Source organism: Quercus robur, chromosome 8 (genome assembly GCF_932294415.1).
Source record: "Quercus robur chromosome 8, dhQueRobu3.1, whole genome shotgun sequence".
NCBI classification, from domain to species: domain Eukaryota; kingdom Viridiplantae; phylum Streptophyta; class Magnoliopsida; order Fagales; family Fagaceae; genus Quercus; species Quercus robur.
The window spans coordinates 35,378,174-35,397,970 of NC_065541.1; the positions used below are offsets into that span (position 1 = coordinate 35,378,174).

Genomic DNA, 19,797 nt, shown 5'->3' on the forward strand with positions numbered 1-19,797 from the left:
ATAAATAAAAAATAATAAAAAAAAAAAAAAAAACACTACCCGACTGCCTTCTCTTTTGACGCTCTGCCATTACCTTCCTCCCACATGAAAGCTTCTCTTTTGATGCTCTCTTTTGACGCTCTGCCAATATCTTCCTCCCACACGAAAATAAAACACCGATTCTCTACCATTTCCTTTCCACGGCCAGACCCAACAGACCGATCCTCTGCCTCTTCCCCGATCCGACCCAACAGACCGATCCTCTGCCTCTTCCTTTCGACGGCAAGACCCAACGACACCTTCTTCAAAGCACCGATCCACCGATTTGCTGCCTCTCCCTTTCCACGGCAAGACCCAACAGCCCGATACCGATTCGACCCAACAGACCGATCCTCTGCTTCTTCCTTTCCACGGCAAGCCCATGGCCACAGATCCCACCATACCCATATCCATTTCGCTCTTCACCAGCCCGTGGAAACTGGGCTAGGCAGTCGGCAATGCAACCGACCCAGCCCGTCGAGACCGACCCACAGGTATTATTATCTTATAAACCTATATTTTTTTCCTGAATCCGAACTCTATATAGATTAGGACTCTATAACTATATATATAAACCTTTCACAATGCTTTTTTTTTTTTTCACGGCTATCCAATTTCTAGGTTTATTGCTATTGCCTTTCTCTTCATTCTTTTCCTCCATTAGAATCAGAGTTAAAGGTATGCTTTTCTTAATTTTTTTTTTTTGAATTTTAGTTATATGTTTATGTTTTTGTATGGAAACTGAGCTATTGGTCAATTTTAGTGTGGATTTCTTAACTTTTTTGTGGAAACTGAGCTACTATTTTAGTGTGGATTTCTTTTTTTTTTTTTTTTTTTGAATTTTAGTTATATGTTTATGTTTTTGTATGGAAACTGAGCTATTGGTCAATTTTAGTGTGGATTTCTTAACTTTTTTGTGGAAACTGAGCTACTATTTTAGTGTGGATTTCTTTTTTTTTTTTTTTTGAATTTTAGTTATATGTTTATGTTTTTGTATGGAAACTGAGCTATTGGTCAATTTTAGTGTGGATTTCTTAACTTTTTTGTGAAAACTGAGCTACTATTTTAGTGTGGATTTCTTAACTTTTTTTTGAATTTTAGTTATATGTTTATGTTTTTGTATGGAAACTGAGCTATTTTTTTTTGTGTTCTAGAGTTGATTGAATTGTAATTTTTGCGCACACTTAGATAATCATTTTAATTAATTATACAGATAAATACATCATAAAAATTATAAGCTTACACATATCATGTGATGTAAGTGCTATTTAGTCCTGTGCGCACCTAAATAAATGCCTATTTTCTGTCTCTGGCCTAATCCCATGGCTGTCTATCCTGGCCCGTGGCCAGTATTGCTAAGAACATTGCAATCCCTACTTTCCCTTCAATCTAAAGACATACAAAGACACTTATCATACAAATTAAAAAATATCCAAGGAATACCTGCCTGGAGACTTTTATCCAATGACCCTGTGACTGCTTCCTCATATGTTTTTGCACAGGTAGCACTGATAGCATCATTCTTGGAAAATAGAATCTCTTTGTTGTCACCATCTATGTTGTTGTACATAATCTTAGCAATACGTAAGATAAATATATAGTACTTACACAGTAACTTCTCAACTAGAATTGTGTTCTCCTTTGTTAAATTAATTAGCTGCACAGAACATATTGTAATTGCAAACATTGAGATGAATGTTCAATAAGTTTGCTATAACTATTAAAATTTATTTATAAGAAAGAATAAAAAGAACTAAAAAAACTATAAAAAAAAACCATTCAGGAGATGACTTTTTATGTCCCTTTGACTGACTCTATTATTAAGTCTCCTGATATATATGTTTGCAATTGCCAGTCAATAATGTTTATGCCACATTCAAAACAGTAGGAGTGTACTGTTACATAATTAGATATGCAGAAAGTATGGCTTCAATCTGTTTGACTTTTCTACTGCTTTAGGGATGTCAATGGGGTGGTTTTGGATGGGGCGGCACCAAATTGAACAAAAGATCAGATTACATAATTCCTCTTTCTCTTTATAAAGTCTAATATTTACTTATAAAGAAAAGATCCACTGTTATCTCACCTTTAATAGACTTGAATTTAATATTAGGTATATGCAGGTACCTATCCTAGACTGTTACACAAGTTGCGATGAATCTACTAAGCAAGCAAACTCTTAATGTTACTCAAAATTTCAAATAGCCCCCCTGCTGTTCCAATTGCCCTCAAATTAAGAGCAAATCAATGGACATGAGAAGGAGAAAAACCTAAAGAGAGCTTTGGTTGCATCTTTTGTTGTTGTTGAATGCATTGAATATTTAGTGGAAGATATCAAATAAATGAAATTGAAAAATAAGAATGTGCTACCAGAGAATCGATGCTGAATTCCAATAGCTAATGTCACATCATTTGGAAAAAATTGGTAGCTTTCCCGTGCATTGCACGGGTTAGCGACTAGTTATTTGTTATAATGGAGCCCATGGTGTTTGTTTATTCATTTACTATTGAAGGTCATGATGTAATTGTTACTATAGAATTTTTCCCTCGTGTTATTGTATTAGAGGATTCTTCTCCAGAACCAATGGATGATAATTCTAAAGACGCGGATACTTTCCTTAATCAGTAAAATAATTAACGGCTGGAAGTTCATTCTGCTCTGTTTCATTTTACTTCTAGAATCTTTTACCGCTGGAATCTTTTACCATTGGAATATTTACTGCTGGGCTATTTCTTTATTGCAATATGCTTTTTATTGTGCTTACATGTCTATTGTAGGAAGTTTTTTTGGGCAATCCCATAACCCTTGTCAGTCCCATCCCAGGCCCAAGGCATAAAATAAAGCGAATTTTTCAAATCTTCAATGATAGCCTTTGGGCCGTGCTTCAAGCCCATCGTCGAGTTTTGATCTAGTCCCCTAACCCAACACAAATCTCATTTGTCAGAAGGAAAACTAATGTCACACAAATCTCATTTGTCGGAAGGAAAACCTTTCCACCCCTGACATTATTTTTCCTTTCGACAAATGACATTTGTGTTGGGTTAGGGGCCTAGACCGAAACTCGACGATGGGCTTAAAGCCCGGCCCAAAGGCTATCGGTGAAGATTTAAAGAATTCGCCTTATTTTATGCCTTAGGCCTAGGATGGGATTGACAAGTTTTATGGGATGGCCCAAAAATACTTCCTATAGTAGACACGTCAACACAATAAAAAGCATACTGCAATAAAGAAATAGCCCAATAGTAAAATAATTCAACAGTAAATATTTCAGTGGTAAAATATTCCAACGGTAAAAGATTCCAACGGTAAAATGAAACAGAGCAGAATGAACTTCCAACCGTTAATTATTTTACAGATTAAGGAAAGTATCTGCGTCTTCAGAATCATCATCCACTGGTTCTGGAGAAGAATCCTTTAATACAATAATATGAGGGAAAAATTCTATAGTAACAATTACATCATAACCTTCAATAGTAAATGAATAAACAAACACCATGGGCTCCATTATAACAAATAATGAGGAAAGTTAGTGTGAGATGAAGGGAGAGAGAGAGATTCAAGCTAGCGCAGCAAGATCATTACGATGTCAAGGTATGCTCATGGATATAGTATATGTATTGAGTAGTGAGGGTCATTTTGGGTAGTATAAGTAGTGAGTGAAAGAGTATTTAGTAAAGTTGTCGGGGCTTTCTGTTAGGGATGGATAAGAGCTTATAAGTAGAGGTGTGAGGGGTATTTGTGAGCTAGGGGCTAAAGAACTTAGTTTCTAAGCTTGAAACTAAGAACTCAGAGGCTCAGAACCTCACTAAGAGCTTAAAGAAAATTAGAGAGAGGAAAATAGAGAAGTTTATGAGAGAGTTCTTCTCTATTAGTGTGTCTATTGGTTTGTGTTGAAGTATTAGTAGAGAGTTCCATTTATAGTTAAGTTTGAGGTGGTAATTAGTAAATAATCTCTGCTAAATCATCCTCAATCTTCATAAAATCCTTGGGGAATCATTCCTGGGACTTGGCCAAGAGTGGTAAGTTCAACTTTAGAATGCTCTTTGTTATTTTGGGTAATGGCAACTGGAGTTCTGACTTAGTATTAAATGCTAATTGTCCTCAACTAATGGGATTAGAGCATGTATTAGGCTAATGATCTTGGTTTTGCTGCTACTAGAATCAGAGCTCCCTAGGGCAGATTGCATCACCCCAAGCCAAGTGTCAATCTTGGAGCCCTTTGCTAGGAACTCTGCTGAAGATTCCTTTAGTGCCCTCCAAACCACATTTCCCTAAGTTTCCCCATTTGGGTTCATGTGCTTTGTCCATGAACCAAAAAGTACACATTTTTGACATGATAATGAGCTGTTTTCAAGTTTTTCCAAAAGTTTTCATGGTCTGGTTATGGCTGCCCTTAGTCCTTAACCAAATGGGTTGGAGAAGAAAAGGGAAGATAGCTGGCTGAAACTTCCTAGCTTTATGTCATGTCACCTCAGCTTTGTGTCACATGAGAAATGATGAAAATCAGCTTGGCAAGGAAGGGTTTAACCCCTGCCGGACACGTGTCCTCTTCTGATCTAATTTTAACAAGCTAGAACTGATAGTAATGGGCCCTAGCTGTCAAGTTGTGCTGAAATTTGACTTGATAGCCCACATGAGCTTCAGTTGCTGAGATTTGCATGTGAGCTAGGTTGGCTCAGCTAGGCCTTGTAGTTGAGCTTCTTTGAGCTTGTCCATCCTTATAAAATGAATAGTTTTTCCATGGGTGATATACATGGCCTTTTATAGTTGGTTGATTATGGAAGAAAAAAAATAAGCATAGTTCCCATAAATTCTATAAAAGAAGTATTTTTGAGAGATGAGTAATTTTATATTTCCTATGAGTTAGGGACTTTAGTATATGAAAATATGTTTTTGCCAAGAAATAGTTTTGGGCTTTGTAAATATGTGCCAAAATAGTATTTGGGCTTTTTAAGTAGTTGCCAAAATAATATTTGGGCTTTGTAAATATGTGCCAAAATAGTATTTGGGCTTTGTGCAATTTTGTAAAAATATTGCCGTGTAGCATTGGACTTAGTAAGAGTGTCGTGTAGCAACGGGCTTTTAAAGGTGCCGTGTAGCAACAGGCTTTAAGAGGTGTCGTGTAGCAACGGGTTTTAGAGATGCCGTGTAGTAACAAGCTTTAAGAGGTGTTGTGTAGCAACGAGCTTTAGAGGTGCCATGTAGTAACGGGTTTTTAGAGATACTGTGTAGCAACGAGCTTTGTAAGGGGGTTTTGTTGGGCTTTTTTGGGTTTTGCCCATAAGGTAAATGGGTTTGGGCCTTTTTGAGGAGATAGTATAATTTTGTGGCCCAATTTTGGTAGTAATGTGATAAGTATTTTTTGTGAAAACCCAAGTTGAATAATATGTTGGATATAATGGGTAATATTTGTAAAAGGACCCAAGATAATTTATGGGACTTATATGGGAAATATTTGTGGAAGCCCAAGTTGGATAATATGGAGAATAATTGAGTAATTATGTGGGAAGTATGTAGGAAATATTTATGTGGGCCCAAAATAGCTTACAGGCTTGTATGGGTATTTGTTTAGTGTGTGGGCTAATGGGATTAGAGCCTGAAAATTTATACCTCAACAGATGTGAATTTTGAAAATCTAACTATTAGATTACATGTTTTATTATATATTCCATACTTGTAAAATTTCAAGAAAATAAAAAATCGTTACATTTATTGATCAAATAAAATAAAAAAATCTAATTTGAATAAAATTTAGCGTATGTGTTAAAGACATAAAGAACATGCAATTTAACGATTAGATTTTCAAAATTCACATCCGATAAAAGATATATAAGAAATTTAAAGGATTTCTCCCTGAATTATAGACGAGTACCCACAAAAAAATAGGTCATTGGCTTCATTGAGTATGGCATAAGTGACACATGACACCTATTAAAAAGTTTTTCTGACAATGTGTTTATTATGGTCTGTTTAGATATCGTTTATTGCTAACAATTAAAAACTAAAAACACTGTAACAAAATAATTTTTAAATGTGTGAATACTATCGTAGGACTCAGTTTTAACTTAAAATTTGCTGAATTCCGTACTTGTGGGTCCCATGAATAGTGATGGGACTCACAGAAAACGCCAAACGCACTAAACTTTCAGTTTTCAGCAACATCAAATTCACATTTAGGGTATGTTTGGATACAGCTTATTTTGCTGAAACTGAAAAATTATTGTTGGAAGTACTATAAATAAAGGTAAAAATTAATTGAAATAGTACAGTAGGACCCATGAATAGTGTCATAAAGTGGAGTAGGACCCATGAATAGTGTCATAAAGTGGAGTGAAACCCATAAATAGTGCCAAAAAGTGCAGTAGGGCTCATGAATAATAACAAAAATAAGCTAAATTGTGAAATAATTTTCATTTATAATCAAAATCCAAACGCATACTTGGGTCCATTTGAATACTGCTTATTTTGTTGAAAATTGAAAATACTGTAATAAAATAATTTTTAAATATGTGAATAGTCTGTGGGATTCATTTTTAATAAAAGTTTGTGTGAAAAAAGAGGTTTGTGAGTCCCATAAACATTGTACGAGATGCCTAAAAATGCTGAAACACTTTTCCAACAAAAAAAAACGTTAGAAATGCGTGAAACGTAGTATCCAAACGCTGCTTTAATATGTGTATCATTTAATTAATTTCTTTTTTTATCGTGTTGCAATCTCCCACACAACTGACACAAGCACGATTTTTTTTTTTTTTTGGGGCTGAAGACACGAGCACGATATGAGACCTAGTGGAATAGGAATTATGATAAATTGGTGATGTGCTGGCTGCTACCTAACAAGCTCATCAAAGAGCTTTGTCTTGTTTCTGAAGAAAAAAAAAAAAAAAAAGCGCTTTGTCTTATATGTGTATGTGTTTGAGGAAAAACCAAAATTAAGAGAAGTTGACACTTAACCAAAATTATTGACTGAACTTTTAGGTTTATGGGAAATTAAGACCTCTCTCCCACGTTTTATAGGAAGTTGTTTGTCTCATTTCCAACAACTTTATCCTTTGTTTGGATGGGAGCAGGGGCGGAGGCACATGGCCCCAAAAATTTTTAAAACCTCTGTAATAGTAGGTAGAAATAGGTCTCATTTAAGAGCTGGCCTCCTATGAGAAAAACTTGACCCCTCCTCCCATACGTAGCCATAAAAATTCCCCACCCCATATTCTTACTTTTCATCATTTGGACTTTTCTATATCTTCTCTAAGACATGTCAGCCATATCTCACCTTTTTTTTTTTTTTTTCCTTGAGTGAGGATATATCCCATAACTATTCGAGGACCTATGTTGTACTAGTGTGAAAATTACCATTTGACTGGTGTGGAAATTATCATTTGAGAGTAGAGAGGTTGTGAGGGTACAGTATTAGACTATTACTAGGAATAAAATTGATTTTGAATTTAGTTGAGGTGGATGAAATTGATTTTAAATTTATTTTTTACAATAGTAGTCTAATTTGGTTAAATTTTATTGCTATTTATTTTATGGTTGCTTATATTGACTTTGTTATATTTAATTTCTGAATATTATTTTTTGTAAATGTAGTCTAATTTTGGTTAGATTTAATGTTTTTTTCTAAAACTAATGCAAGAAGACATGTATATATATGTATATATGTCATATTTAGTATTTTTCTTGAATTGCAAATCAAAATGATAATATTAGCTCGGCTCCATCCAAAATTTTTTTGCAACACCCCTGTCTACAGAGTTGTGGTACTAACCAAACTATGCCTCCCCAAGTAGTCCAACAGTTACAAGGTGTAACACAGCATTTCTCTCATCAATCAGCAATTCTTTAAGTTCCTTAAGTTTATGCTAATCATGCCTTTAAAAGCCTAAAACTGGTTATAGAAAATATCTCCTCTAGTAGTCATGACTTCTATTTACACTTTTTAAAAAGTTAATATAAAAAAATAATAATAAAATTCCTTGATGACTTTCCGTCTTCACACTCCCAGTTATAGCAGCACAAAAAAGAAATTACAAATTTAAAAAAATTAAAATATAATTAAGCCAAGATATTCCTTCCAGAGGGTCAGATTATAGTCTCAGGGGAAAAAAAGGTTTATACGGAAAGAGCAAAAGCATTGAGAGAGAGAGAGAGAGAGAGAGAGAGAGAGAGAGAGAGAGAGAGAGAGAGAGAGAGAGAGAGAGAGAGAGAGAGAGAGAGAGGTTTTGTGGGATATGTGGTGTTATTAATTTATTATTGGCGAAAATCACATTTTGGTCTCTACATTTTCAGGTGATTCTCATTTTGGTTCCTAGATTTTATTTTTACCGCTTTTAATCCTTATTTAGAAAAACGACATCCATTTTAGTCCTTTCCGTCAGTGCCCTAACGGAAAAATCCTAGGTGGCAAATGGAAGTATTAAAATAATAATAAAAAAATTTATTTTGACATTAAAAAATGCCACATCAGCATCTAAATAAAAAAAATTAAAAACAGAATTAAAAACATAAACAAGAACACAAACAACAAAATTAAAACACAAAATTTAAATTTAAGAACACAAAATTAAAAACCAAAATCACAAACCCAGAAAATAAGAACACAAAATTAAACTTCAAATCCACATCAGATTAAACATGAAAACAAAATTTAAAACCCAAAAATGTTGAACAAGAAATTGAAACCCAGCCATCAAGAAGAAGAAATCATGGAAGGTTTAATTCCATTTCTTCTCCAAGCCATCAAGAAGACGAAGCCATCAATGGGTCATCTCATAGGCTAACCCGGATTGAATTTCAACCCCCAGATACGCCATAAACCCAAAACCCCACAAACCTAGATCGGAATACAACATCAGAATACAACAGACACGACAAACCCACAAACCTATATCAACATAGACCACAAACCCAGAAACCCAGAAACCCAGATACACCACAAACCCAGAAATCTACATACACCACAATCTCCGCCACCCGGTCCTGAGAAAAAGCCATTTACGTGCTCGGCGGTGACGTTCCCTCCGTCACAATCACTGACGGAAACCCACGTGTCCTCCAAGCTCAACCGCCTCATCTCCGAGTTCCAGTCTCTCCCAGAACCAATCGACCGTGTCAAGCGCTTGCTTAACTACGCGACTCTATTGCCGGAGCTGGACCCATCTACCAAGGTCGACTCGAATCGAGTCATGGGCTGCACAGCCTAGGTTTGGCTCCAGGCCGAACTGGGCAGTGACGAAAAGATGAGGTTTTTCGCTGACAGCGATTCCGAAATCAACCGAGGCTTCTGCCCTTGCCTTGTTTAGGTTCTCGACGGTGCGGCGTCGGAGGAGGTGATGAAGATCACCACAGATGTTTGGGTTTTAAATTTTGTTTTCATGTTTAATCTGATGTGGATCTCAAGTTTAATTTTGTGTTCTTATTTTTTTGGTTTGTGATTTTGGTTTTTAATTTTGTGTTCTTAAATTTAAATTTTGTGTTTTAATTTTGTTGTTTGTGTTCTTGTTTATGTTTTTAATTCTGTTTTTAATTTTTTTTATTTAGATGCTGACGTGGCATTTTTTAATGCCAAAATAAAAATTTTTATTATTATTTTAATACGTCCATTTGGCACCTAGGATTTTGCCGTTAGGGCACTGACGGAAAAGACTAAAATGGATGCCGTTTTTCTAAATAGGGACTAAAAGCAGTAAAAATAAAATCTAGGGACCAAAATGAAAATCATCTAAAAATATAGGGACCAAAATGTGATTTTCGCCTTTATTATTCCGAGGCCGTAGAACTTCTCTACTACAGGCCTATTGAGAAAGTAGGTAGCTCATTCCAAAACCAGTAAAGGAGAGTACTTGAGTGACAATTAACAATAATCAAAAGTTCCTAAAACATCATCGCACTCGTCAAAGCAAAATATTACAATCATTTTATAATATGGTTACAGATAACCATAAACATGACAAATATATGTTGTCAAATCTCACTTATAATACACCACATATCAAAAGCCTTTTTTCGGTACTTGGTATAAATGCAAACTTGATCTAACCAGTTGTTATGACAACTAGAACAACTTAGTAGTGAAAAACGGTGACATTCCACCTGATGATTGCGTTGGATTTGGGTATGTCTAGATAAACAGTCTCTAGAGTAGCAAAACCACGAGCCAACCTGAATATTCCAGTTCCTGAAACCACAGATACCTCTCTATACTTTTGGTAAAACCTGTCAGACCCTTGTATTTCAAGGGTGCTACCATTGTACCGCTTGTTGGTGAACACAAATGACATCAACAGGTGCAAGTCAGCGCCGTCCAATGCCGAGTTCACATAAATGCCATGAGCCCTCCCGAACTGGGAAGAGTTCCTTTCAATAGCCACTGTCAACTTGTCATCGATGGCCATGACTGTACCGAAGCTAGTGACCTGCCACCGCTTGTTAGGGATGCCAGCAATTGGGAAGACTGTAGGGTTGGTGGTTGTCTCCCAGTCTTGCATGTAGAACACCATGTCGGTTTCTTTGGGCTTTTGGAACTGGTACTTTGAGGCCTCTGTGGATGTGGCTAGAGCTACGAGGAACATTAAGGACAATTTGACAATTTTTGTTTCCATTGTTGAGCTAATTAAAGCTGGCAAGCAAGCTTTTAGGAGTGAATGAACTAGCTTGTGTGATGTGCTGATTGATGGGTGCAAGGAGTGGGTTCTATTTATAACGAGAGAGAGAGAGAGAGAGAGTCCACAACTGGTTGACTGAATTGTATTGAATTTGGTATCCCATACCATGTTAGCAATAAACATTGCTTTTTTTTTTTTTTGAACGTTAGCAATAATATTTATTGCGAACAATATTATTATTGTTATATTGTTAGCAATAAACATTGCTAGCAAAAAAATAGATAGCCTTAAACATTATATTTTTAGTAGATTGAAATAAATAACTTTAAATGTCCATCGTCCATTGGGCAAATATCATTATTTTCAGTTAGAATTTTTTTTTTTTTTTTTTTTTGGTAAAAATTTCAGTTAGAATTTGTCATACGTGTTGCATGCCATATTAGGTCAGAGCAAGTTATATATATATATATATATATATATATATATGAAAATCTTAGAGGTATGCAAAATTTACTAAAGCTTACAAGCTGGCAATATATGAAATTGATGGACTTCAGCTACCTAATAAATGAATATTTGAAATGTATTTTTGTTGAGTTCTAAGACTTTAGGTTTAAATATATTAAAACTTCAATTTGTAATATTGGCAAACCATGATCAAAACGTTTAGCCTTATTTTAGACTTGCTCAAAGTGTATTTAAGTGTAAAGTTGGAATCGAGTGTACTGCAGGATTTACTGTGTAAATCTGCTTGGCTCGTCGATCAAAGATTAGACTCAATCGATCGAAGCTCCTACAGATTGTTTTTATGCAGAATTTTTTCAACTCAACCCAACCCCTTTTGACGAGTAGGGTTTTATATTTTGTCTTAAGTATAAAAGGCAAAACCCTAGCCACGTTTAGAGGTTGCTCTTTATGCTGTGTGTGTGTGTGTGTGTATGAATCTTTTGTGAGATCTAGAGGTATTTGCCTTCACATGCACTTAGGGTTTTCAATCTGAAGATTGATGTTGAGAGCTTGGTGATCAATTCAGTTGCAGATTCGAGAGCTTAAAGATACACAAGCAGGAGTGCTTGTACTTGTTGGGAATCCAAAAAAGAAGTAGTCCTTGGACTCGGAGCTGTCATGTGGTCGTGATAGTAAGTTTCCTACTCGAAGTAGCAATAGAATGTTAGTGGTCTAAGTCACTATTGTGTAAGCTTCAATTCTTTCATAGTAGATTCGTTTTACCTTGAGGATAGTTAGGTTAAATCCTTCCTAGGTTTTTTACTGGTTTGGTTTTCCTAGGTTATCATATTATTATGTTCTTTATTTTCTACACTTTACCATAATATAATATATTTGTGTTAACTTAGATTTGATAATTTGACTAAGTAATCACTTCGCTAATTAACTAGGTTAATCTGGTTGTGTTTTAAGGGGTCTAAAAATGTACAATTTTGATAATTGGTAACATATCGTTTGTTAGTTCAGTGTAACAAAAGTTATAATATTCCTAGCATTAATATCAGCTGTCTAATAAATGAATATTTGAAATGTATTTTGATAATTTGTAACATATCAATTTGTTAACTTAGTGTAACAAAAGTTATAATATCCCTAGTATTAATATCAACTGCCTAATAAATGAATGTTTGAAATGTATTTTGGTTATTTGTTTTAGTATCCCTATATGAGAAGCCTAAATAAAAAGTTATTACTGGTTCTCATTTAAGTTCATTACTAATATCATTTTTTTTACCTATCATTAAAAACATGTCACTTATATTTTGTTATGAAAATATTGTGCCCATAGCTTATATACATGTGTGTGCACGCACAAAAGCTTTGCGGTATTGGTTTAAATTAGGGTTGTCCAACCACCCGCCGGACCCAACCCACTCGCCTACATCGACCAAACTCGACCTATTGCCTACCAAACCAACTTCTCCAGCAATTGGCGACGGGTTTCTTCCACCAAAACCTGACTTTGACTGGTCAAACGTTGGTCTCCTTCTCCAAAATCCAAGAAACCCAAACTGATCGACCCACAAATATTCCAGAGATATTTGGTAAATTTTGCTAGTTTTGGGATGTTTTTGAAAAGATTCGACGAGATTTCACCAAATCTAGGCGAAAATGACCTGATGTCAAAGGATTTTGGCCGATTTTTCATCATTTTCTCGCCAAATTCTCTCTATTTTCCAAGTCTCGACCTCGACCGACCCGCTTGCCACCCATTGAAGTTCCAACCCATCCGAACCAATCATCCTCTCAGTCAGCAGTGGGTTGAGAGTCCGTCCACCTAATTTGGTCTAGTCAGATACAAGTTGAGCCCAAACCCAATCTGTGGACAACCCTAGTTCAAATATTCCATCTTCTATTATAATTATTGAATTTTCTTTTTTCTTTTTAAAGAATAACTATTGAATTATAATTTTAAAAAAAATGTTACACGTTAATTATTGTAGGATAAAATTATTGTAGAACCATGTGTCATGCAATGAATCAAAGCTAAAGATATGATAAAGAAAAATGTTTATTGGAGAGAAACTCTTCACACTTCTTATATACTTCTTTTTTAGGTGTGAATTTTGAAAATCCAACAATTGAATTTCATGTTTCTTATGTTATTAACATATATATCAAATTTCATTCAAACCGGATATTATTTACTATTTGATCAATAAACTTATTTTTACACACAATTTTAAATTACAAAACTTGAAATTTTAACATTTGTTTAGTGACATAGAAATTGATCTTTGATTTTCTTGAAATTTTGCAAGCATGAATGATATTATAAGAACATGTAATCTAACAGTTAGATTTTTTAAATTCACACTTAGGGTCTATTTGGGATCCACTTATTTTGCTGAAAATACTGTAGATAAAGGTAAAAGTTAACTAAAATAGTATAGTGAAACTCATGAATAGTACCAAAAAGTGCAATATGGCCCATGAATAGTAGCAAAAATAAGCTGAATAGTAAAATAAGCTGGCTTTTTAATTTTTGCCAAACACACACTTAGGTGTGGTTTGGATAGCTGAAACGCAGCGCGTTTTGCGTTTGCGTTTGCATTTCCCCCTTTTCTTTTTTTTTGATCCGTAATGGTTGACTTTTCTGTGTGAACAGTGCACACTAGTAGGTCCCGTGCACTATTCACGAGACCCACAAACTTCACTTTTCAGCAACTTTTTCATTAAAAATGGGTCCCACAATATTATTCACACATTTAAAAATTATTTTGCTATAGTATTTTCAGTTTTCAATTTTCAATTTTCAACTGTATCCAAACGGACCCTTAGTGTGTTTTTGGCTCCAGCTTAAAAACTCAACTTATTTTACTATTTAGCTTATTTTTTCTATTATTTATGGGTCCACTGCACTTTTTGATACTATTCATGGGTCTCACTATACTATTTGAGCTAAGTTTTACATTTATCTACAATACTTTTAGCAAAAAAATTTCAGTTTCAGCAAAATAAGCGGATCCCAAACAGACCCTTAATATAAAGATATATGAGAAATTTGAAGAGTTTATCTTTAAACTAGTTTGAAAAGAAACTTTGTTTTATAATATATACATTAATATAGAATAAAATCAAGGAAAAAAAAGTAGGGACAAATCAGGGAAACCCGATTCGTTATGTGGCACGTCCTTAGTTGAAGTTGTATATAACATGCTTAATCCAAAATTCATCCCGAACCAAAAATAAAAAAATTACTCCAAAGAATACCTAGGACCCAACATCCTATAACTTATTATAATTCACATGTCTAGGATTAAATTATTCACCTCAGCATTATTTGCAAATTACATGCGTATCATTATCACTAGAGTTTTTTTCTTTTTCTTTTTTTTTGATAGATGTATATCAGTTGATTTAAGTGTGTGGTGTGAGAGTAACGGAGAAAAGTTGCCCAACAAACAAGACACACTACAGTACTGTCAGTAGTGATGCCTGCACTTGAGTTTTCTTGCATAAAACGTGTGTGCTTCATAATCACTTGATTCACTTTTGTACCAATCCAAAATAAGTAGCAGGCATATGTCCACTTTCCACGAAACGATAGAACGAATGACGAAATACCTCAAGTACCCAAAGCAATTTTTATGGTAAAGAAAATGATAAAGAGAGGACGGCTGCTAACTATGAGTTTCTATTTGCGCGTGACTATAATATTATTCTAACCGCACTTGGGTTAAGAGCTAGTACCACAGTATAGAGAGTCACTTATGAGATATGTTAGCTCAAGCCCTTATCAACTTTTTTTTTTTTTTGAAACTGAACTTGCATTTCATAAACCTGAAATTGGAGTACAACAGAACACAGCAACAGGAAAGAAAGGAGCAAACAAATACAGAATCAACTTTTGGCCCTATCTAACAGCAACACATGCCGAAGCATAGGCGGCTCCACTCCCTTCCACTGCTGATAAGAACCTGCAGCCTTAGCAAACTGAGCAAGCTCATGCACCGCTCTGTTGTAGTCCCTTTTCAGATATCTCACATTCCAACTCCTAAAGGATCGAAACAGCTCCAGAGATCCTTGTATGACCATCCCAAACTAATCATTGCAGTTGCTCTCATTAAAGGCCTCAACCACCCCAGCTGAATCAGATTCCACAATGATTTGCTGAAGCTCTAACTCCATGGCCAACCGAACTCCTTCATTCACTGCAAAGGCTTCCGTAACAGCTGCACCATAATTTCCATTCAAAACTTTGCAGGCCGCAACTACAACTATCCCTCTACTATCTCGAATAACCACACCCACAGTGGACCAACCCCCAAAACCCGCCATGGCACCATCTACATTTATCTTATAAATTCCCGGAGGAGGTGCCGCCCAACCAACATTTGGGGCCTGCTGCTTAACGTGATTATACAGTATGGCATTCTTGTAGTCCTCTTGAGTACGCACTGCAAGATTCCATATCTGAGAATGGGGACTGCATTTAGTCTCATGAACCGCTTGATTCCTATTAAATCAAATGGCCCACACAGTGGCAAAGAAGGTTTCAAGATCCAGGGGAGATCCAGCATCCAAGATTTTTAAGGCTAAATCCACATGGCACATGTTCCCAGCCAACAAATTTATTGGACAATCTTGCCAATTCCACCACTCTTCCCATATCTTAGCACAATAAATTAATGCATGATTGGTACTTTCCATTGCTTTCTCACATAGTGGACATTTGGCCTCTACCTTTACACCTCGCTTTGCAAGATTAAGCCTCGTAGGCAGCCCATCCAAGCAAGCCTTCCAAGCAAAAATTCTAATCTTGGCCGGATGCCGGAGTTGCCACACTTTCTTCCATAGGCGAGTCCTACTATCTCCACTTGAGCTCTCACCCTCCTCAGCCTTCTCCACCACTGGAAGAGCAACATAATATGCACTTTTGACAGAAAAGATGCCTCGTTTGTTCCCCATCCAGATTATACTATCTTCCGACAAATTATAGCTGAGAGGGACGTTTAAGATGGTGTCAACCTCAAAGGGAAGGAAAAACCTCCTAACCATGTCCACTTTCTAGTGCCTCATTTCTTCATCAATTAGCGATGACACCATTGGGAAATCACCAATATCTTGTTGGGGGAGCAAAACTTGTAGGTTATGGGAGTAGGTAGCCACTTGTCTTCCCAGATATGAATCATCTTACCATTTCCAACCCGCCATCTTATACCCCTATTAATAACCTCCAAGCTGTTATAGATGCTTCTCCAAGCATAAGAGGGGTTGCATCCAAGCTTTGCACCCAACATGTCACTATAGGGTAAGTACTTGGCCTTGTAAATCCTAGCAATCAATGAGTTTGGGTTGATTAGGATGCACCATGCCTGCTTCGCTAGCATTGCTAGATTGAAGGCTTGCAGGTTGCGAAAGCCCATTCCGCCTTCTGACTTTGACTTGCACATTTTCCTCCAACTGACCCAAGCCATTTTAGCCTCTTGATCTCTCTGACCCCACCAGAAATTTCTCTCCATTCTTTCTAAGTCCTCACATAGACCCTTAGGGAGTTGGAAGCAACTCATAGTATATGTAGGGATAGCCTGTGTGACTGCTTTAATTAAAATTTCTTTTCCCCCCACAGATAGCATTCTTTCTTTCCAATCGGAGAGTTTTTTCCCAACCTTCTCCTTTATTTCTGCAAAGACTTGATTCTTTGACTTGCCTATCACTGATGGAAGACCAAGATATTTCCCTTGCCTTAACTATTGCATTGGCCCTAGAACTTCCAGGACCTCCTCTCTTGTTTCAACTAGAGTATTATGGCTAAAGGTCACTGAAGACTTATCCATGTTGATTTTTTGTCCCGAAGCAGCTTCAAAACGCCCCAGAATTTCAACAAACTTGCTGACCTCCTCTCTATTAGCCTTACAAAAAAACAGACTGTCATCTACGAAGAATAGGTGAATGACTCTAGGGCAGCCCCTACAAATGGACACTCCACTGAGAAGATTTCTATTGCTTGCATCAGAGATAAGGGCAGAGAAAGCTTCCATACATAGAAGAAATAGATAGGATGATAATGGGTCACCTTGTCGAAGTCCCCTAGTCGGAGATATTCTACCATGAGCTTCCCCATTAATCAATACAGAATATGTTACTGTTGTAATACAATTCAGCACCCACCCAACCCATTTCTCATGAAAACCCATCCTCCTCATTACTCTCTCAATGAAATCCCATTCAACCCTGTCGTAGGCCTTGCTCATGTCAAGCTTGACTGCTATAAAACCATCCTTACCACTCTTCTTATGATCCAAATAGTGCATTAACTCAAAAGCAATAAGCACATTATCTGTAATTAATCTCTCTGACAAGAAGGCGCTTTGATTCTTAGATATTATTTGAGGCAACACTTTCTTAAAACGGTTTACAAACACTTTGGAGATCAATTTGTACGCTACATTACTGAGACTGATTGGTCGAAAATCCTTCATCTTATTGGGCAATTTAACTTTCAGCACTAATGTAATATAGGTATTATTAATATCAGATAAAGAGGCATTTGAATTAAGCACATTTAATACCATATTAGTTACATCAAAACCAACAATATCCCAATATTTCTGATAAAAGATAGCAGGCATACCATCTGGCCCAGGTACTTTGGTTGGATGCATTTGCTTAAGAGCTGCTTTGACCTCCTCCATAGTGAACTCCTTAGTAAGTTCCTCATTCATCTCCTCGGTCACCTTTGCCTGAATTAGGTTTGTCACCTCTTCCATCCAGGACGGGTTCATGGAGGTATAAATATTTTCAAAATAACTGGTGACTATTCTAACTATCCCCTCCTTACTATCACACCAAATACCTTCATCATTCCACAGTCCCACAATTGTATTCTTCCTTCTCCGCTCTGAGGCACAGTGGTGAAAATATTTAGTGTTGCGATCCCCTTCCCCTAGCCATTGTACTCTTGACCTCTGCTGCCACCACACCTCCTCATCATCCAACAAGAGATTAATCTCTTTTCTCACTTTATAAATTTCAACTCCATGTTGAAGTGCAGTATCATTTTTTAATAGCTCACCTAGCTTTTCCTTCTTCTCCTGAATCTTTTTTGGAATCTGCCCAATCACAGCTTTGCCCCACTTGGCTAGGTTGTCCGCACACATTTTAAGCCCTGCACTAAAACCACTCGGGTCATGGAGATTATTGTTAGCATTCCAAATCTCCTCAACCAGTTCCTTACAATCAGCCCGTCTTGTCCAAATAGCCTCAAATAAAAATCTGCGCTTACCACGCTTATGAAGAGCATGAGAATCAGCAAGTAACAGGGGGCAATGGTCAGACGTGGTATCCTCTAAATGCTGGACCCTTACATTTGTGAAGTGCTCTATCCATTCTGGAGTTGCAAGAGCCCTGTCCAATCTCAAATAGACTCTATCACTTCCTTCCTGTTGATTGCACCATGTAAACTCAAAACCCGAGAAACCCAAATCTTTAAAACCACACTTATGAATAATATTTCGGAATGCTTCCATCTGATTTTGGGGTCTCGAAGCTCCCCTTAATTTTTTTTTCTACTGATATAATCTCATTAAAATCGCCAAAACATAACCAAGGCAAATTAAATTGAAGATTAAGAGTATCGAGATACCTCTAAGATTCTTTCCTCCGATGTGTCTCTGGATGCCCATAAAAGCCAGTCAGCCTCCATTTGAACTCAGACCCTTCTTCTACTACCACTGCATCAATGTGGAGTCTTGAATAACTCTTGATCTCCAAATTTACTTCCTTCCTCCAGTACATTGCCAAGCCTCCTCCTCTCCCTTTCCTTTGAACATAAAGACCATTAACAAAATCCAGTTTCATCTTCAGCTTTTTCATTCCAGCAATCGTCATTTTTGTTTCTGATAAGAAAACCACTTCGGGATCCCACCGCCGCACAAGACTGTGCAGCATTCCAACTGACCAGGGGTTCCCAAGCCCCCGGCAGTTCCAGCTTAAGGCCATCATGGCTCTCAGCGGTGCTGCACGGCAATCACCACCGTTTCCTTGGTGTTTTTCCCTTGCTTCCTCTTCAGCCTTCTATTCTCCTCTACTTCTAATTCTTCTAACTTTCTCATTCTTTTAATTCCACTTCTTTTCTCCTAGCCCATTACATCTTCTTCTTTAGTTAGGCCATTCTCCCTTGCAAGCCTTTTCCAGCTCCCTATAGTCTTAGGCCCCAAATCTTTAGTCTTGTGGCCCAAATCTAAAAACCCATCTACCTTATATTCTGAAAAGTCCATGATGGGCTTGACTGGGCTTGTAACTTCCATTTCCTCTAATATACGCCCACTTTGACAACCCATTACTGATTGGTCCGTTCCTGGCGCGTCACCTTCACCTCCATTATTTTCAAAATTCAAAAATTATCTGGTAGCACGTGTGAGTTCAGACATCTCAGCGTTTGGTGGACTTACCGCTGAGTTGTCCCATCCACCAGAGTGACAAGTTGCCTGACTTGCTATCCGTCCATCATTGCCCACGTCACCCCTCTCATCTGGCTTTTCAGTAAACTGACCCACAACACCGCTTCTACCTCCTTCTCCACTTCCAACCATGGCTTCCTCCGCCCCTTTTGATTGTGCCACAGACCGTCGCCCATCATTGCTTGATAGACAGTTCACTTCCTTTCTCAGCTTCATCTTTTCCGGCCCTCCTTTAGAGCTTCCATTGGCTCTTATCCATTCG

General features: G+C 36.9%; 2 protein-coding genes across 2 annotated transcripts; both read right to left on the minus strand.

The window, feature by feature from the left end:
- Window positions 1-9,898: 9,898 nt before the first annotated feature.
- On the minus strand, window positions 9,899-10,673 carry LOC126693968 (dirigent protein 22-like). The gene has a single exon (XM_050390012.1). The coding sequence runs from the start codon at window positions 10,618-10,620 to the stop codon at window positions 10,084-10,086; it is 537 nt and encodes a 178-aa protein (XP_050245969.1). The 5' UTR covers window positions 10,621-10,673; the 3' UTR covers window positions 9,899-10,083.
- Window positions 10,674-16,163: 5,490 nt separating this feature from the next.
- LOC126696208 (uncharacterized mitochondrial protein AtMg00310-like) lies at window positions 16,164-16,550 on the minus strand. The gene has a single exon (XM_050392982.1). It carries the CDS (start codon window positions 16,548-16,550, stop codon window positions 16,164-16,166), a length of 387 nt encoding a protein of 128 aa, XP_050248939.1.
- Between the last annotated feature and the right edge of the window lie 3,247 nt (window positions 16,551-19,797).